This window comes from Corvus cornix, chromosome 1A (genome assembly GCF_000738735.6).
Source record: "Corvus cornix cornix isolate S_Up_H32 chromosome 1A, ASM73873v5, whole genome shotgun sequence".
In the NCBI taxonomy this organism is placed as follows: domain Eukaryota; kingdom Metazoa; phylum Chordata; class Aves; order Passeriformes; family Corvidae; genus Corvus; species Corvus cornix.
Genome location: NC_047057.1, coordinates 46,569,751 through 46,588,793, shown reverse-complemented (window position 1 = coordinate 46,588,793; position 19,043 = coordinate 46,569,751). Strand labels below are relative to the sequence as shown.

The following is a 19,043-nucleotide window of genomic DNA, read 5'->3' as shown; positions in this document are numbered from 1 at the left end:
TATATATCTATTATATATATGATTAGGATATATAAAATAGGGTTAGGATACTTACCTGAGAAAATCTTGGACTGCCTTTGCATTTTATTGGCCAGCTGTAACAGCATCTCTTAAAAAAAAAAAAAGCTGCAACACCTCTGCAGAGCTTGGTCCTGTAGGAACAAGGATGGCAGATGCCACAAGAATGTGCTTACTAGACAGAGCTGCAGTGGAAGGGTAAGTCTATCCATGTGATTGGGCACCAGCATCAGACTGGCAGGAACTAAGACACTTGGGAACAGGCAGAGAAAGGCAGGCATTAAAAGAGTTTTAAAAAAATCAAAATAGGGAAGGGAAAAAAAAAAAAGTTAATTAAGTGGCTCCAGTGAGAACACCCAATTCTCTTCTCAACAAAACTAATTAAATTTCTGTCATTAATGGCAACAGACACAGAGATAGGTCTTAAGTTTGTTGACAAGATATAAGCATGACAAATATTGGCATGAAAGTGCTTTATATTTCAAGTAGAGCTGCAAATACAACTTTCAGAGGTATATCTGAAATAATTAGGCTCACTGTCAGCTAGGAAAGAGTAGGAAGCCCCTTCTACACAATCAGTCACACTGAGACCAGGATCAGAGTCAAAATGTCTTAAACTCCAAACAAAGCAATGGGTTAGACGCAGCTATTTACGCCTGAGATGGAAGCTACTGTTTGTGTGGTTGTAGAGAGAAAATGTGAGCCTTCTGAAATGCATTCTCTTTCCCTCCCCACAAAGATGTCAGGAGAAAAAACACGTGTGCACATTAAAAGGTGCAGTGTTTGTTTATTTTAAATAAGTACTCATACAGAGAACATCGATATCACATGGAGAATTCAGTCAGATTCTTTCTCCAAATTATCTTTCCCTCACAAAAAGTAATATAAACTGAAGATTAGACTTGCTATTTGACAACATAAACATTGCAAAAACAGTATGTATTTCCATTAGGAGGTACTTTGTTAGACCTTACTCTTGGCTCACCTTGTGTTCCATGACGCAGTTAGAATGCAATTATGCAGTTGGTGACTGCAATTTTCACAGAAGTTGGATCATGCATAAATACACTGTTTTTATAATAAGACAAAACCAAGTCTACCCATGTGTAATGGGTGAGATCTTTAGATTAGCTGATTAAGGTTTCAACTGCAACAGCTTATGCATTTTTATTTCATTTTGAACTTTAAAATTCAGTCTATTACATGACATAATAAATCACAAAGATGAAGTAATTTGCTTAATTTTCTCTGTAGTTCAAAAAGGTAGATGTTAAAGTTGCCCTACATTGAGATCCAAGAGCCTCAGTCTTTAAATTGCTGCTAAAAACCTTGTAAAGGGTTTAAAAGGTGCTGTGGGTTGACCCCACCCAGCAGCCAAGTGCCTGTGCAGCTGTTCACTCTCCTTATCTCTCCTCCATCCCCGGCAAGATAAGGAGAGAGGAGCAGCAAAAGCAAAACTCGGTGGCTGAGATAAAGAGTTTAATGAATGGAGGAAAGATGAAAAGTAAACCACCAAGTGATGCAAAGGCAATCCCTCACTACCACCCACAGACAGACTGATGCCCAGCCAGCTGGCAAACAGCCACCTCAGAAGCCACAAAACCTGCACCCCCTTCTTTCTCTACCTCTTCCTTCTTTTTATTGTTCAGGTGATGCTCTATGATATGGAATAGCCCTTTGGCCCATTCAGGTTGCTCAGTTCCCAGCCATGTCACTCCCAATCACTTGCCTACTCACTGTGGGGGCAGAGCAGGAAAAAGAAAGACTTGACCCTGGCAAGGGCTGTTCAGCAACAGCCAAAACATGAGTGGGTTATTTTAGATTTTAAATCTAAGACACAGCCCCATATGCAATGCTATGAAGAAAGGTAACTCCATCTCTTCCAGACCATTACAGAAAGAGACCCCAAGAATCAGCTATTAATCTGCATGAGATATATCCCATGTAACTCACCATTTGGAAGCCCAAAAGTCAAAAGCAAGTCATCTACTGTAAAATGCTTTCAGCATATGAAACCCTGTGCCAGATTTATCAAACCTGACAGCAATCCACTATAGTCAATACTCTGCCTAACATTGTAGCAGAGGCTTTGACCAGTGTACTTAAAAAACAAGCAAGCCCAAGGCCTTCCCCAAACATACAACTTTGTATGTGATCTTGTGGGACCTGTGTCCACGTTATCAAAACTGATGTTTTCCTCCTACAATTTGGATACTGGCATCTACTGCTTACTCCCAGCAGGTTGTGAGCAGTATTGTACAGTAGATATGCATAAATAGAATCATAAATTAAATAAAATAAGCTAACAAGGTGCTCAGAAAGGCAGCTCTATGACTCTGCCACAGCGCATGAGAACGCAGTTTACGATACTTGCTTACTCTATTCCGGGGGAAAAAAAAAATCAAAAATAAAACCCCATAACAACAGAAATTACATATTCCATGGAATTCTTCTCCCTTTAAAAAGACTTCCCTGTCCCACCATCCAGGAGCCTCTATGGCAGACACACCCACTCCTCCCCATATATAGACTGGGAAGGGAGGGCAGAAGTGATGGTCTGTGGAAATCATCAGTGTCTCTTCACAGACCTTCAGAGCTCCTCAATGTCTGTAGGGACAGCTGTTCATTAAACCCAAAAACAACTCAAACAGCATTAGTCCCAAAGACAGTAGTTTTCAATCTACCATGAAGCTCACTTCTCTTAAGGGTAAAGGTGGTGAGCACCACAGATGTTCAAGCCACTGAAAGATTTCAGGAGCTGAGTGCAAACAGTGCATAGCTTTCTGGCACTTTAAGATGCTTAAAGGCAAACGCAGTCCTACATTCCTCTTTGGGGAAACTACTTCTCACTCCAGAGAGCGATAGAGGAGAGCCAGGAAAGAGGTCTCCGTAAATAAAACAAGAAAGGCCACTGCAGACTAGAGTGCCCACAAAAATTAACCTGTAGCACTGAAAAAAGCATTTAGCAATTCAGTCTTACATGCAAAGGCCACTCCTGCAGAGCAGTAAAGCTCTGCTAGAGCAGGTCAGTGCTTACAGCTCAGTGTTGCTGCAGCAGGAGCTGTTTTGGGGCTCCAGCCCAGGAGAAGGAGCTGGTATGGGGCTCCAGCCCAGGGGAAACTTTTCCCAGGAACTCAGGAGCATCTCTCCATGCAGCAAGAGCTTTCTAGGAAAGGTTGGGCTCACTTACAGTCAGATTTGAACATGGACTAAGCAAGGTTATCTGCCCTGGGTTTTAAAGGCAATATTGCTCACTGAAGAGTTCTGTTCTAAATTTGAGAGGCTAAGGCACAACAAAAGTGAGAAATCAAGGCCATGATTACAATTTAAAACAAACCAAGCTCCACTTCCAAGCGAGCTGAATCCACTTTAAGGCATATGGGGGGGGGGGGGGGGCACAGTGAACACTGATAACAGCATCTGTCAAATCAAAACAGGACTAGAAATTTCTTTCTCTTCTTAAACATGTGACCCAGATTTGGGTTCTGGGATACCAGTGAACTAAAACCCACAGTTTTGTTTGAGGTATTAGAAATTTTACAGCTTGTGCACGGCTCTGTTGCTTGCCACACACCTCAGTGTAGATGTGTCAGAACCACCAGAGTCACCAAGGCTCTGCCCTGGATAGATGTTTCTCGGGCAGGCTCCACTCCCTTGAAAATGAGCAGCAGCAAAAGCAGCAGCCTTAACTCCCCTTTCCTCTCCCACTCTTTTCTACAGCAGGTCAAGGATATTTGCTACTCCACAGCGCTACAGAGCGAGCAAGCTCACTTCTAAACATGTCCAAACAGAAGTTTCTAAACCGCAAAATAAACACAGCTCTTAGAGTAAGTTAGGCAGCAAAAGGCAGGTTATACCAAAATTTCTTATTAAATGTAGTGTTATTTAACTTTTTTTCCTTGCCCTCAGTGAAGCAGAAGAGGCCCCTTTGAACAAAACAGAGACTTCCACAGAAAGTAACAAATTAGTTTACTTTCTGGGCTTTTTACTCCCTGTCATAACAAAATAGTGATCATCTTGCCTGCTCTTCAGAAGAGGAACTTTTGACACACCAGCTGTTCCTTTGTTGTACACCTGCTCCTTTGGGAGTGGCTTCTTGGCTGGGGCTGAGCTTTTGCTCGTTTGCAAGTTTTTGGTTGAATGCTGACCTTTTGTGGAAGGCTGTGCTGGCTTTTTGGCCACTGCTGCTTTGGCTGAAGTTTGAGGAAGCCGTACAACAGATAAAGGCGTGCGTTCAGCAGGTTTGGCTAAAGAGGGTGCAGCCTGAGGGGGATTACTGGCATTTGGCTGCTTACTGCCAGCTGATGACACATTTTTGCTTGTAGGTAACAATGAAGGTGGTGACTTTGATGCTTTGCTAACTGTGAGGGAAGGTGCAGAAGCAGATAGTTTTAGGTCTGAAGCAGTTTTCAAGTTCCTTGCTAGGTGAGAAGTTGTTTGTGGGACCTTTTGAGGATGCTGAGACCTAGCACCTGAGATCTGAATATCATTTTCAGGAGGTTTTGCAAGGAGCTGCTGAGAATGTGCAAACTTGGCAACAGCACGCAGATTTGTAACTGGCAGCCGAGCACCCCTGGGAGCGACTGAATTTGCTTTGGTTTTAGTGGCAGATACAGGTTTGCATTTAGCAGGGACACACTTCTGCTTTGAAGTCGTTGTTCCAGCTGTCCCAGACAGGAGAGATGGTTGTTTTTTAGAGGGTGAGAGGGCAGGGTGGAGTGCAGGCGCTGGGGAACCCCGAGGCATGGCAAATTTCACCTTGGTAGCATTGGGGGACTGAATACGTTTGTGCAATATTTCAGAGGGACCAAGAGCTGTTCTTGTTCCTGCACATGAAGAACTTTTGCTTCCAGCCTGTGAAGGAGTGGAAGCTGGTGAGTTGCATGCAGGACACTCCAGCTTCTTTGAGGTGCCAGCTACTGGTTTGAAAGGAGACTGCACACCTGTCGCTGAAGACCCTTGTAATTTGGACCTGACTGTCGATGACTTGGCAGTGGAAGATGGGGTCACTGGCACTCTTGGTGATGCCAGCGCAGGGGACTGAGGGCATTTAGATAAAGCCTTCTTGGCACTGGCCCCAAGACCTAAAACAGGAGCAGGAGGTTTTGATGGCTGCTTTTGAAACATATTGACAGCTGACATTGGATTCATAACAGGAGGCTCTTGATTTCTGGCTGACGAGCTGGGGACACTGCCACTGGTGACCCCTTTCTGAAATGCCAGGATTTTTTGTTCCAGAGTTGCAAACTGAAGCACTCGGCATGGATCATATTTGAGAAGAAAACCTTGAAGAGTGTCCCAGCCTCCACCAACACGTACCATCACATGCTTGCCATGTAGCATCTGAGAATGGGAGAAGAGGGGGTGGGAGCAGAAGAACAAGAGACATCTTTATCTTGTTTTATTTTTCTTCATCTTGCATTACCACCTATTGAAATAGACTAAAAATAACACCTCCTTTCTTACAGAGAAACATTTTAAAACAGAGAAATGATGTGATAAACAAGGTTTCTGCTTCCCAATTATTTTATTACATAGCTTCTCCTGCAGAGACAGTAATTCTGTGTCAGGAAATAATGGAAGCATCTTTACAGAAGACATTTTAACCATTCTGTAAGAATCTTTGTTTAGTATACAGAGTTCTGGACATGGGTTCAATTTAAATTATGGATGTCCTCGTAATACAACCTCTTATGACTGCTGATGGGAGTACTCAACTGACACTGAACCATGCCATAAATCAAATCCCTCCTGATGGGAGAGAATTTTCTAAAAGTCCTTGCAAGGAGTTTCAAAGATAAACCAAGACTTTTCCTTGAGTTTCAGTGCTGCCGGATAGTTGTTTGTTAAGTCTTATCAGAGGAACAGAGCCACTAGCGTGACCCAGGTACAGCAAAGAGCACAGAAAGCAGGAGTGAAGTCTCTAATTATCAAGATTTACACAGCCTTTTAAAGATAATTTAACCAATAGTTACTAAAAACGTATATTATTTTCACTTTCCTACCAATTATTCAGTAACATGGGCAGGAACTGCAGAATTCTCTATCCAATCATTCCAAACTACTTTTACTGCAGAACATGAAGTAGTAGAAGAAGGAGAAGACGGTTTAGAGAACAACAACAATCCTCCATTTTGATATTTTTTACTCTTATCTATTTAGTACAAAGAGAAGCCCAAAACCTCTAAATTTTTCACCCTGTGACAATCTTACATAGTAGTCTATAACCTAATTCACACCACTGTATTTTCTAGTTCTTGTCTGATCGTTGGTAATTTTTTCCAAGGTTAGAGGCTAAAACAGTGCTGTTCAGGGGGCTAAGAACCCTTAAAAACAGGCAGAGAGATATTCTCGGCACTCTGGGTTCCTACACTCAACTACCCCACAAATTATAAACCCCAAGAGCCCAGGTTTTGAACAAGCAATGTTCTCAGGAAATTCTGTGGCATTACCCTTATTTATGCTGCAAGTCATCACTGAAATTTTAGAGACACCACAGATAAGCATTAACTTAGTTTAGTGTGGCTGTAAAATCAATGTTGGTAGATCAAAGATGTAAAGAATGGAGTAACTACAGCTATTTAGAATAGGGGTTGCATGACAACTTGTCCCAACCTAAATAATTCTGTAATTCTAAAACAACTCCATAAAAATGAGGTATTTCACTTAAAAGCATTTCTCTCCCCAGTATAAATATAAATTGGAGTTCTAAAAAACTACTTACTCGTATGAAGAGTATTTTATCTCCCAGCCTATAACGTCCCTCTGATAAGTATTCAATTGAAAATCGATGGGAACAACTGCAGGGAGGATCTTCTGCTATATGTTTTACCTAGTTATTAAAATTGAAAGCATTTGTTAGTATTTTGACAGAAGCATGAATTTAACCATCTTTCAGCTAAGTTTCTATTAAGAAGGAAGACCCAAGAAGGAAACCACTGAAAAAAAGGAGAAAAGGAGTCCCCAAATATGTGCTGGGTTAGAGAAGATCTGCCTCTTAGAAATGTAAAAAATTGGAAGGTCAAGACTATTGCCAAAAAGGACAAATAGTGAGTTTTCAGAGAGAGCAAGGATCTGGTGGCTGACATTCCCAAAGAAACAGAATTTTTACATGAAAACACAGAGGACCTTTAAAAACAAATAAATTTTTAAACAGAATAGGAAAATAGTTCATAATTTCCTTTGGACCAGTTCACAAGCTGTACAAATAATTTCCTTTTCTGCATACATATTAATTTCAAATTGGTACTGCTACAGAGGTTTGATTTAGAATCTTTTTTCAAAAGATTTTCATCAAAGCCTACTTTAACATTTGATGAAGATTTATGAAAAGATCAAATTGAAAAGAAACATTGCAGTTGTAGAATATTGACATACCAGAAAAATTGAATGAGAGCATTTCTTATACTCAAAGCAGCAATGAAAAGGAAGAGGGGAAAGGAAATCAACGTAGGTGATATGCACTCCAAAATATATAGAACAGCATTTTATTTACATTTTCAAAACAAAACAAATTGCTAAAAAGAGGTGCATACCCTTCTGTTTTCTGTTTGAGGAGGCTTCCACATATTAGATGAAAACCAGCCTGTGCTTACTGAGTCAGATCATACAAGCACGAAACTTAAGAGCTTAATTTAAAGCCCATATCACACTAGGCAAGTAGCACTTACTGCCTCGTGTAGCTCCCCATGGTTACAACATGACTTTGGTGTGCTAATGGGTGATGGTGGCCCAGAGGTCATCAGCAGGGTTTCTTCTAGCTCAATTTCCTTCTCTAGTTTTACAAGTACAGGAGGTTCAACTCCATACCTTAAATACCAAAGCAGAGTTTAATTACTAATTTACTAAAGAAAACAAAAAGAAACTGATGATAACAAACTTGCAAGATTATAAGTGGCTTGAAAGACAGGGACATCTGAATCAGTCAGAGGAATAATTGCCTTGATAATCCAAAGAGATGGAGCATCTCTGAGTTTCAAGCAGAAGCCCTTCCTAAGGTAGCCTTGGTGTTACCAGAGGATGCAGTAAAAATACTGCCAAAACTACACAATTGAGGTCACATCCAATATAGACAGACTATCTTAAAGCTTCCAGCTCTGCACTTGAAATAAATTAAAAGCCTAAATTTAGAGAATAAAGAAATACCTCCCAGAAAGCTGAAAAATTTAAACCCTTAAAATCATATTTAATGCTCAGTGAGTTCTTCCAAGGGGTACACATAAGCTGAACGTATCATTTAAACACACAGCTATAGAATGCAGCATAGAACAGCACCTCTCCATGGGAAGTCTGACAAATACTCGAAAAACCATTCATATTGTATGATGGTCCTAGAAAAGATACTCATTGCTTTCTGCACAGAATTAACATCCACTGTGTTGCACTTAACAACTGCAGATAATGTCTGAACTTTGTCTTAGCTTTTACTTAGTAGGATGCATCCTCAATTTCTCATTAGGAGCACATGTGGATCACGTACCCGGATACAATGCGCCCAATTTCCAGCAGACAAAGATATACTTGTCTTGGATCCTTGTGCAACACTAAAAGGGAAGAGAATAAAGAGGAGTTATAGTTCATATTTACTGCAGGAGGTCTATGCAATTAGGTACAGCCAAGAGAAGGGAAAATAAGGTATCCATGACTATAAATTGCCCATTACCCTACTCAGAGGCAATGTACATTATCACTGATAAAGCACTACATGCTTTACAACTCTAATTTTCTATTCTGTAAAATCTTTAAACCCATACTGGCACTCCTGAAACCACTCTTCCTCCTAAGAGAAGTATGTTTTATGATCTTCCTTCTTGATGAGAACAGGAAATAAAGAGATGTCAATGCTTTCCCTTCCCTACCCCCCAATGCAATATCGCAGTCTTAAAGATGAAAAGCATTTAACAACTACAAATAGGAAAATACACCCATCTGTTCATGCTCATGCCTACAGACACAGCTAGGTACATGCACTCTGGAGGTTACCATCTGCAGGAGGATACACTGCTAGGGCCCTAGCTGACAACTGGATGGCTACACAGCCAGTCAGCCTGAGTGGTTTTAAACCTTGGCTGGGAAAGAACAATCTGGGTGACTGTTACCAGTTCAGTGAGCAACAGATCTTTTTTCTTATCACCAATTCAAAAGTTCCAGCTCTATATTTACAGATGAAATCCAACATCTTTCTGACGTTCAATTTGATATTTAGAATGCCTTTGCTTTAAATGTGTTCCCTAAAGTATAAGCCAGATATGAAGTCAGATTTTCTTGTTTATATCATCTACTCCAGTTTGTAAGTCTGCTTTTTAAAAGATCTGATTATGAAAGGTAAATCCAGAATAGAAAGTTTTCACAGCCATAATCTAAAAGCTACTAGAGGTCAATTAATCTTTTAATGTGTGTGCATATTTGCCAGATGTAGCAGAAATGTTTTAATTTGCCTGAATCCAAAAGGGAAAAATCCAAATATACCCTTAGCAGAGATCAAGACATTCGTTTTGGTTTGATGTCAAAGGGCACCCCACGATTCCTACTCTTCCTTTCTGCTGTCTCTGGAGCCTCTTGATTTATTTCCTTCCCAGTCATCTACACTTTTCAGGAGGTGTTGCTATATGTACCCGATGGGAAAAAGACAATTGTCAACTTATCCTTCCCCTATTTCATTCATGAAGCATGGCTTCAAAGTCTGATGGAAACCATCAGTGGAAAGAATGTTTCATCTAGGAGGCTGCAAGTCTGCTCATTTCAACTGCCAAAAAGGCCCACAGAAGATACTTACACCACAAAGCAAGCTTGTGTCAACAGTTACAGACTTCAAAACACTTCTTTGCTATGAGTGAAAGCCACAGCACTAGGAAATCCTGTCTGCTTATCTCAGGGAAGCTGAACAGGTTCTAGTTACCCATCCACTTACAGGAACTAATATGTTTAAGCAATACAATTCATACAAGGAACTAAAAAAAAAATTTAAAATATTCTTGTAGCTCAGTTCTACTTATCTGTATTTCCTGGCACTGAAAAAAGATACACTCAGTAGTTAATCAAAATGAGACAGATCTAAATGATGGTGTTTTCTTGACTATTTTAAAAGATGACTTATCCAGCGGAGATGCATGGGCAGTACAACAAGCATGTAAGTGGAACAAAGACTTCAAAACCCAGTAAATATTGTGACAAATGAATTTGATTAGTGAAAACAAAGGTAATTCTCAATTTTTTTGCTATTCTGCTGACAGGCAGATATTCTGCTTGTTAAAAAAAAAAAAAAAAGCCAAACAACAAAAAACAGTATTTGGCTTGCCACATATTGCCACACACAATAAGTTTTGTATTAATTAATTTTTACTGACATAATAACTGGTAGAAGAGCACTTCCTTATTTATCATGTGATGGAAGTACAATCCTCTTAACTAGCAGTCAAAAAAAATTTATTCCATCTGTATCAGTCTAGAAGCTGTTTGTTAATAAGGCACCAATTGTGCACTGGGGCAGGCATAGTCAGAGCTGGAAATATTTATTTTCATAACTATCCTATTAAATGGGAAAATACAAATGGTTTAGAGTCATGTTAAGTGGGTCCTGAAGTAAATGTTAATTACCAACAGGCTGTTGCCATTTCAGACACAATGCCCTAATATCATTACCAAATTTAACCATCATGAATGTATTATTCTGAGGGATTTTTGCAAGAACGAGCTCTAATACCAAATAAAGGATCTCATTGTGAGTTGACTCCATGGCCCTGTGGTCTTCCCACACACAGAAAGAGAAACCACACTTTCCTCCTCTGTTTCTCAGTGGTTCTTTTTACTGAAGAAAAACATGGTATCTTGTTGCACAGTTCTCAGTCCCTGCTTCATCCCACACAGCAACTTTCAGAAGTCTGGAAAAGCATCGTGCAAGTTATAGCAGTCACTGAACTGATTTTTTTTTTAACTTGGACACTTCCTTAAGATAAATAAAAGCATTAATAGTTTGCATGAGACATGCAGAGTCAAGAGAAAAGGTTCAAAAGTGTATACATAAGGCATCTCCCCGACCAGGGAGCTATCCACACAGGGATCAAAGCAAATCTTACAAAAAGAGAGAGTTACCTAAACCTTCAGATTCAAAGAGATAAGTCTCATCAACTCCAATGGCCCTGCACCAGTTAAGAAAGTTGGCTGTATTATCTCTGGCAAAAAAAGATCCCGATGGAGCATCCTTCTTACATGGAACTTTTCTCATAGGAAAATTCTGGCAAGGGAAGAAAACAAAAAGTACATTGTGCACATCAACATTGCCAACAGATTTCAAAGCATATTTGCAAAGGAAAATACACCCTAAATTCAGAGTACAGAAACAGTTGTAACTCTTCTGTGTCCACCTCACTATGTATTCCATCAAAAAAGCTACACTAATATAGAAGGCATTCTACCTTATCACTGTGAACACTCACTGAGTGAACAATCCTTAGTTCTGCAGCCTTTGTACTCTAAAGTAACAGAGACTTGCTTGAGATTCACATTTCAACTAAGCATTGGTTGTCAATAAAAACACTGAAGCCCATCTCCAGGTTTGGATATTTTTATGGCTGACCTGTACACTTGAGTTCAGCCACCACTTTCTGGCATAAAACATACTACTACGTGCCAATGGATATCTTATTAACAACCCACACTGATGTCAGGGGAACAAACTCCAGACTTGGACTAGACCTTCTGCTGGCAAGACTTCTACTGAAATCAAACTAAAAACCTAGTAAAGACCTTAGGATGTGATTAGCAAAGCAAGTAATTTGTTGCATGAGTTTATCAATGTACAAAGCCACTTTGTTGTTAATCAGTCTCTGGATAGAGAGCATACAAAACACTTCTTTGGGAAGCCTCATTCACCTGCTTTCCCTATAACTACTATTAAAATTTAAGACTTTATATACCCATTTTAAAAATCATTATATGACTCACCCTTAAGTTATTTGTGCTACAACATTTCTTAACTGTGTTTTGAAGAACACCAATCAATTGGCAAAGCAGTACCCCATTATCAAGTTCTTCTAGCAGTTGTTCTGCTTTGACTTCCATTCCTTTAAGAAAAAGAAGGTCAATATTAGACTTACTGCACAAAAGGTAAAGAAGTTTCACGTGAACTTACAGGCAACTCAAACAGCATTCCAGTGTTAAAAACTGAAAATGAGTAGAAACACCTAAGTAAAATAAAATAAAATATTCATTTAATTAGATTTTAATTAGAATAACAAGATTCAGAAATATAAATTAGAATTATTAATTGTGCAACCCTTAAGAGGTGGCAGCTAATAAAACTGAAATCAAAGCATGCACTTTAATGCAATTCTCCCAGCCATTCAAACTCAAATACACCAGATCTTAATAGTACTATAGATATTAAGTGTCAGTGCTGACTAGAATATTGGAAGTGCTTTGAAATTCATTCAACAGTGATTTATTTTTATGCTCACCCAGCAAGCCAGACAGCCAAATTGAGAGATCTTCTTGCATAGGCACTAAAGTGGCTTCATGCCGCACAGAGATCCATTGGTCATACAGGCACACATCTGCCAAACCCGGCCCGTGTCTCGGAGTCAGAGGACTTCGGGGACTCAGGGGAAGGTCATCTCCAAACCACACCTGCACAAGATTTCAGTAAGCTGAAACAGGAAGCTCTAATATTTGCAGTCAGATGACAAAAACTTGTGGTTCTGAATTACACCGAGGAACTATTATTCAAAGAGTAAGCGTTCATTTCCCTTTCTGCAGATACAGCAAACCAACACAGCAATCAAATGGTTCTGCTCTTGTTAGTAACTCCTGCATCAAAGTACTATTGCACTCGTTCTCATGACTTCTTTGGATTTAAAATTACATACTTTCCTGAATATAGAATAACGAGAACATGCATTAAATGCTTGGGGGTTTTTTAACTCAGCACATTTTAAGTTACAAAATCTGCAAATTATCATACCATTTACTGCAGACTACCGATTTCTTGATCAAACATTTCAGAGGCATTTTGTGCTTAAATCATTAAAAATTGTAACATTAAAAGAGGAAATGTTCCCATGCAAGGACAAAACACACTTCTTGAACACAAATATCTAGCGTTTCTCTTCAGGACTGCATAATTTCTAAATGACAGGTAACTTACATGCCAAGAAAAGGACCACACTGAAATTTCATGAAGAAAAATTTCCAAAGACAGTATTCTTTCCGGTATTCTTACCTATTTTCCTTCAGTTCAGTGTGTATATAAAATACATTTATTTTATTTATACTTAAATGATTAAATAGAATATAAGGTTTTTTAAAAAAAGCTTCTTAATCGTCATGGAAATTTTTCAATAATCTCAGCCTTTGACTTCAAAACCTTCTTACCTAACAGCACTAAGAAGTGAAAGGGTCACCTATCTCATAATAACAGTGGGTTATCCATCTTGTCACATTGCTCCTTGTAAAAGGGAAAAGTATTACTTTTGTTTTTTAATCAGAGGTAACTAGAGAATCTAGTATTTCATCTGCTTCAGAGTAGACTTTTGCATTAAAAAAAAAAAATTATTATACATGTATACAGGATTCAAACACTTCAAAAGGCATTTACCTGAACTGCATTCTGCATGGTCACCTGCTTTACATTAGTTTCTCCTCCTGGGGAAAAATAAGATTTTTAATACAGTCTCTCCTGCTTTCATGAAAATCCTGAGAGAAACCCATCAGTGCTGTTTTGGAAAAATAAGAACAAGTCTTATAGGAAGGGAAGGGGAAAGAGGGAAATATCTTAGTAGCTAAGGCTTTGATCCAGTATTCAGTACACTTCAGCTCTCTGCCCTTAGGTAAAAGTGCAGTTATTACAGCACAAAGTAGCAACTAACTCTGTATGCATAAACAATACTCCAAAGTTGGCCAGATTTTTAGGAGCTGTATGGCATTTATTTTGCCAAAAAGCAATACACATACTTCAAGCCATTATTGAATTTAACACTGTTGGCACTGATTTTTCTTTTTAAGTTATCACAGCTGTATCCTGTACATGTGTGCAGACAGATATATGCACCCTGAGTTTACATTAAATACTTGGAAGATCATGAAAACCTTAAAGCAAAGAAATAATTTTGAAGAATAAGATTCTCTCTTACACATTCTTAAAGACTCTTGTGGGTTGGAAGGGACTTTAAAGATCATCGAGTTCTTGCATAGATACATGAAAGAAATCAATATTTTTATTAATCTCTGTTGGGATTGTGACATTGCAGGCAGCATGCATACACTAAGTTTTCAACAGAATACTGCAAACTTTTGCAGCAATATAGTTATCAGGATAAATCCCTGGCAAAATTAACATTAAGGAAAGTTTTAGAGACAATCTGGTCAATGCTTTCTCTCCCAAAGCCAACACTGTATTTTCCAGCAATGCTTTCAACCATGGGAAAATCCAGCACAAGCTCTACACTGGGCTGAGGATTAGTAAATCTTTCCCTGGAGGCTCCAGGTCTAGAGATGTGCAGCATTGCCAGGTTGGCTGCATACACATACACAGAAGGTATTTCTCCACAATAATTTTCCACAGTGGTACTTTCCAATGTCAAAAAGTTTCTATCTGTGTCTTGAAGCCTGTTAAAAACAACTTATTTGCTCTGTTACTTAATAGCTGCAATAAAATTTCATCTTCCTGATTAAACTGAAAACCAGATTGCAGACATTATCAGACATTTTTAACTCATCTGTTTTCATTTAAAAATAAGTAACTTTCCTCTCCTGTCCCAGATATTTAAGCTTTGTATGTAGACGGCATCCTTCTCTCCTGCACAACCTGACCTTCCTATGACAAAAAGGCTGAATAGCTCATCACAGAAAACACAACTCTTGTAGAAATTCTCACCCTTTCATCCTACATAGAAAGCACAATGGTGTGTGTCATTGTCTCCCCCTTGTTCCTTCCCCCTGCCTTAAACCTCGCACACTAAGTAGGACCACATGTATCAAGCATTTCAAACAACTTACCTCTACGACTGGCAAAAGAACAACCAGTTTGGTTTCAGGTGAAGCCACTTCCTTGTACCAGGACTGCTAGCACTTCTCAGACCCTATCAGAGACACTCCAAGTGATATCTTTCCCCTTCCTTTTATTTCTAGGGAAGGAAAAAAAAAGAAAAAGAGAGACATCCTCTCCTTGATGTCATTTTTCCTTCTATGAATGAACAAGGGAAGGGAAGGGTATATACCAAGCATTACTAATGAGCATGTTATGCTTCCCACAGCTTTGTCCAGGGGAATACATTTTCCTTTGGCATAAGAAAGCTATTGTCCTAAGAGAAGCTCAGCAAGAGGCTTCATTGATTAAAAAAAATAAATAAAACAACAGCAGAACAGCCAGTAGAGAAGTTGGTCTCATTAAAATAAGGAGTTCCATATAGGCTAACAAGAGCTCTAGCATATTAACTGCCAAGGGAAAACAAAAGGCAGCCTAATTCACAGGGCGCACTCAAAACATGAACAAAGCAAAATATTCACACTGCAGCTATCACAGGAATGCTCAGCATCTGCAGTTTAGTGGCATGCCTAACAAAAATCAGTCTTGCCAAAAAAAAAATAGAGGAGATTGAGAAAAATTGTGGCACTTGAACTTCAAGGGCCTGCTCTTCTAAAACAAGTTATTTTGTAAGCCCATATGTCAGAGTTCCCTAGAAAGTCAAATGGCTTCACTTATTATCAGGGCATCTGAAAAACACTTAACAAAAACCCCCTCTGATGATGCAGGCTACAGTGCATGAATTTTGAGTTGAAAAAGTAATATAGTAACAATTACCCATTTTCAGATGCCAAAGAGCTCAGCTCAGAGATTGCAGGGAATACAGATTAATGTAGCATTATCACTTACTGTGAGAGACACTGGATGAGAAGACCCAGATCTGCCACCTTCAAGTAGTCAGCCTGCAAATGTGCAGAAGGTGCTGTGTTGAGGTGAATACTGCAGTACCAGGCAGAGTCATAACCAAATCTGGCTTCTTCTAAAACCAGTTGGGTTCCCTGCATCAAAAAGCTGTACATAATGAATGAAGTAAGTATTTGATACTGAATTTTGGCAGCTCCAGATAGGACTGTATCAGTTCCCACACATGCCAGTTTTACCAACTCTCATTCAACAGCCATTTGATGTTCAGGCACTGAGGTTTGTGGAAGAAAAGACCTCAAAATACAAGCACACTGTAACACATCCCCCGCATAGCTTTAGGCCACGCCATTCTCATTTCCAGGCAGACCTTGATACCCTCAAGGTCCCTTGGGACAAAAGACTTAATAAGCCCATCACAGTAGAAACAATTATTTTAATAATTTTTCCCCTTCTTTCTGGTGTTTCCTCCCCATTTTTCCATCCCTGCTTCATCCCTTAAGGAAAACACCAGAAACTTGCAAGAATTTCCCAATCAGGGAGCAACCAGTCCAGTTCCAAGCTCAGCAAGCGTAGAGGTCCCCCACCACCAACCCCCCTCTCAGGAAACACCTCATTTCTGCTGGTACTTCTGCTGCCAATGGCTCTGTGGGATGGAAGGAGAGGAGATGTCACCTAGCCACACCTTACAGCTGGATCAATACAGAGACACTGATTTACTGGGAGACAGGTGGTCAGCCCCAAATGATATATCAGGAGAGGCAGGAACTGCCTTTGGCTGGCTGAGTGCCAAACCTCCAGGGAGGGACTAATGCTATGGATCAACACTAGGTAAGAGACATGAGAAAAACATCCCTATCTATTGACACATGGCATAGGGACAGGCATTCTTTGGGAAAGGGGGTGCAGACACACCCTGGACATGACCCACAGTCTTGTGAGACCACAGTTTGCCTCTGCTCTCCACAGAGATGCCCAGCACTTTGCCCCCAGACAATGTGAGAAATAGCAGAGTCAGCAAATACTAAAGCATTTTACACAAATACTTAAGGGTGCTAACACATGCTCTTAGATGCTACATGAGATAGCCTGCTTAGAATCAGTTGTATCAGGATTTATAGATCACTCACTGGGGCCCAACCAGCAAGACATGCTACACTAATTACAACCCATTCCGCAGCACAAGATGAACCGAGTCCAAATCCCATTTTACTTGACTGAACAGTTTACAAATAAACAAACAAACAAAATCCACAACCCTACAGATAGCTGAAACATTGATGAAGCAGCCATTAACCTAGCTTAAGTAGAACTTAAAGGCATTCACAGGAGGCTCATTAAAATGCCTCCGGTTAATAGACTCATTAAAAAAAACTTGGATAGAAACACTTTTACATCTTCACCCTATATTTAAAATATATAGCATCATCTTCTATTCCATCATCACCCAAAGGCAGTCACAACAGTCTAACCCAGAGCAGCTGGATTAGTCTTGACAGTACCTACTGAAACCCACGTTTATAAACACACCAAAATGAAAGAAGCTGTCATGTCAGTATCTGTTGAAACCTACTACAGAATAGTCAAGATTTTTTTATGGACACATCTGCTAACATGCAGAAGAAAAGGGGTAGGCACTAGAGACATCCACTGAACGGAGCGCTACTCCCTCCATCACTACAGCAATTACAGAGCCTTTTTGTTTCATTACTGAGTCAGCAGGAGCTCTGCTTCCCTGGGGAGGCCTCAGAGGCACAAAAGAGAAAGAACCAGACTAGTCAGTCCGAGCTCATGGGCTTTAAGGTGGCAACCAAATCCTTACATTAAGGCACGATGACTGCTCTCCTCAGAGACTGACTTTCCACACCTCTCCATGAAGTGCACACAAGCAGAGGAAGTGAGCACGCTCTCCCTTTCCAAATGGCAACAAAGGCCCTGGATACACCTGTCAGGGCAGAGAAACCCACTTGAAATCAGGGAGGAGCACTTCATCTCAACAGCTGGCATCTCTGCAGGAGACATGCAGACGGCTGCTTTCCCACAGGAGCATCCAGTTTGGGCAGAGGCTGGTTAACACCAGACACACTACCCCAGCTTCTCCCTCACGTTCACAGGCAAGCTCTTCTCTCCCTCGTATTTCTTCCCCACACTTCTTCCAGCAAAGCAACACGGACGGGAGCATTTTTTGATGCCTGTTCAGCAGGATGCTGGCTGTCCACAAACAGGAGGAGTTTATTATGACTTCAATATATAATCGTGTCTTATTCTGAAAGATCCACAATTTCAAATGCATAGGCCAGTTAGGCCTTATAGCTCCTAAAGGAATACATGTAGTTTTTCCCACGTCTTGATCTGATACTATGCCAAAGGTGACACACAGCATCCCTGGAACACGGCCAGCTTTTGAGCAAAGAAAGGAGCCAGACACTTTTCGGCTGATTAAGCAATATGAATGAGTGTTTTAGCCAAGAGCACTGGGGCAAATTTCCTGCAGAAACAGCACTGCATCCCCAAACGCCTGCGTAGGGCACAGGAGAGACTGGTTTGAAGGCTGTTATGCAAAGCCTCCTCCCTCTCCCTTCCCCAGGGTAAGTTTCTGAGGCACTTCCCTTCCGACATCCATGACAGGACAGAGTGCTGCCGCTGGACGGGTGACCGGGCCGATCCCAGTGACCGGCTCAGCCCAACACCGGGCTCTGCCTGGGGCTCACCGGCAGGCGGGACGCTCAGCGCGTTCGCACGCTGACCCTGCAGACAGGCGGGACTCCCCGAGCGCCGCCGCTCCGGAGCTGCGCGCCCGAGGCACGGACGCGAGCGCGGCTCCGCCGCAGCGCCGAGACCGGAGCCGCTGCCCCGCGGCCGCTCCGCACCTCCCCCGCGGGCCGGGCTACCGCCACCCCCCGGTACGGGCTGCCGTGACACCCACCGCTCCGCCGCGCTGTGCCGTCCCGCGCCGTGCTCCGCCGTGCCCTCACGGCGCACCGCACGCCGCCGCGCCGGCCGCTCCTTTCGAAAGCGCCAATCGGCGCCGGGGGGCGGGGCCGTGCCCGCCGCACCTGGCCCGGAGCCGCGGCACCGCCCCGCTCCCGGCACTGCTGCCGAGGGCTGGGACATCGGCCCCGGGCTGGGACATCGCCCCCGGGCT

The 19,043-nt window shown here is 41.2% G+C and overlaps 1 protein-coding gene across 2 annotated transcripts; it reads right to left on the bottom strand.

Annotated features, from left to right (window-relative positions):
• Positions 1 to 785: 785 nt before the first annotated feature.
• GAS2L3 (growth arrest specific 2 like 3) lies at positions 786 to 18,892 on the bottom strand. Of its 2 annotated transcripts, none has more exons than XM_039571444.1 (11): positions 18,825 to 18,892; positions 15,887 to 16,048; positions 15,010 to 15,137; positions 13,610 to 13,656; positions 12,474 to 12,642; positions 11,962 to 12,080; positions 11,110 to 11,251; positions 8,498 to 8,561; positions 7,689 to 7,827; positions 6,743 to 6,850; positions 786 to 5,361 (listed from the first exon to the last, which is right to left on the bottom strand). In XM_039571444.1, the coding sequence occupies exons 4-11, from the start codon at positions 13,625 to 13,627 to the stop codon at positions 3,988 to 3,990; spliced, it is 2,133 nt and encodes a 710-aa protein (XP_039427378.1). In that variant the 5' UTR covers positions 13,628 to 13,656; positions 15,010 to 15,137; positions 15,887 to 16,048; positions 18,825 to 18,892; the 3' UTR covers positions 786 to 3,987. The 2 variants fall into 2 exon arrangements, with proteins under 2 accessions (XP_039427378.1, XP_010409061.2); XM_010410759.4 differs by lacking the exon at positions 18,825 to 18,892 and adding an exon at positions 17,721 to 18,682.
• Between the last annotated feature and the right edge of the window lie 151 nt (positions 18,893 to 19,043).

Coding starts and splice junctions, on each gene's coding strand:
- GAS2L3 (XM_039571444.1), bottom strand. Junction 8,562..11,109: donor CTTTGAATCTGAAGGTTTAG/GTAACTCTCTCT, acceptor CTTCCCTTTTAG/TGTTGCACAAGGATCCAAGA. Junction 6,851..7,688: donor ATGGGGAGCTACACGAGGCA/GTAAGTGCTACT, acceptor TTTAATAACTAG/GTAAAACATATAGCAGAAGA.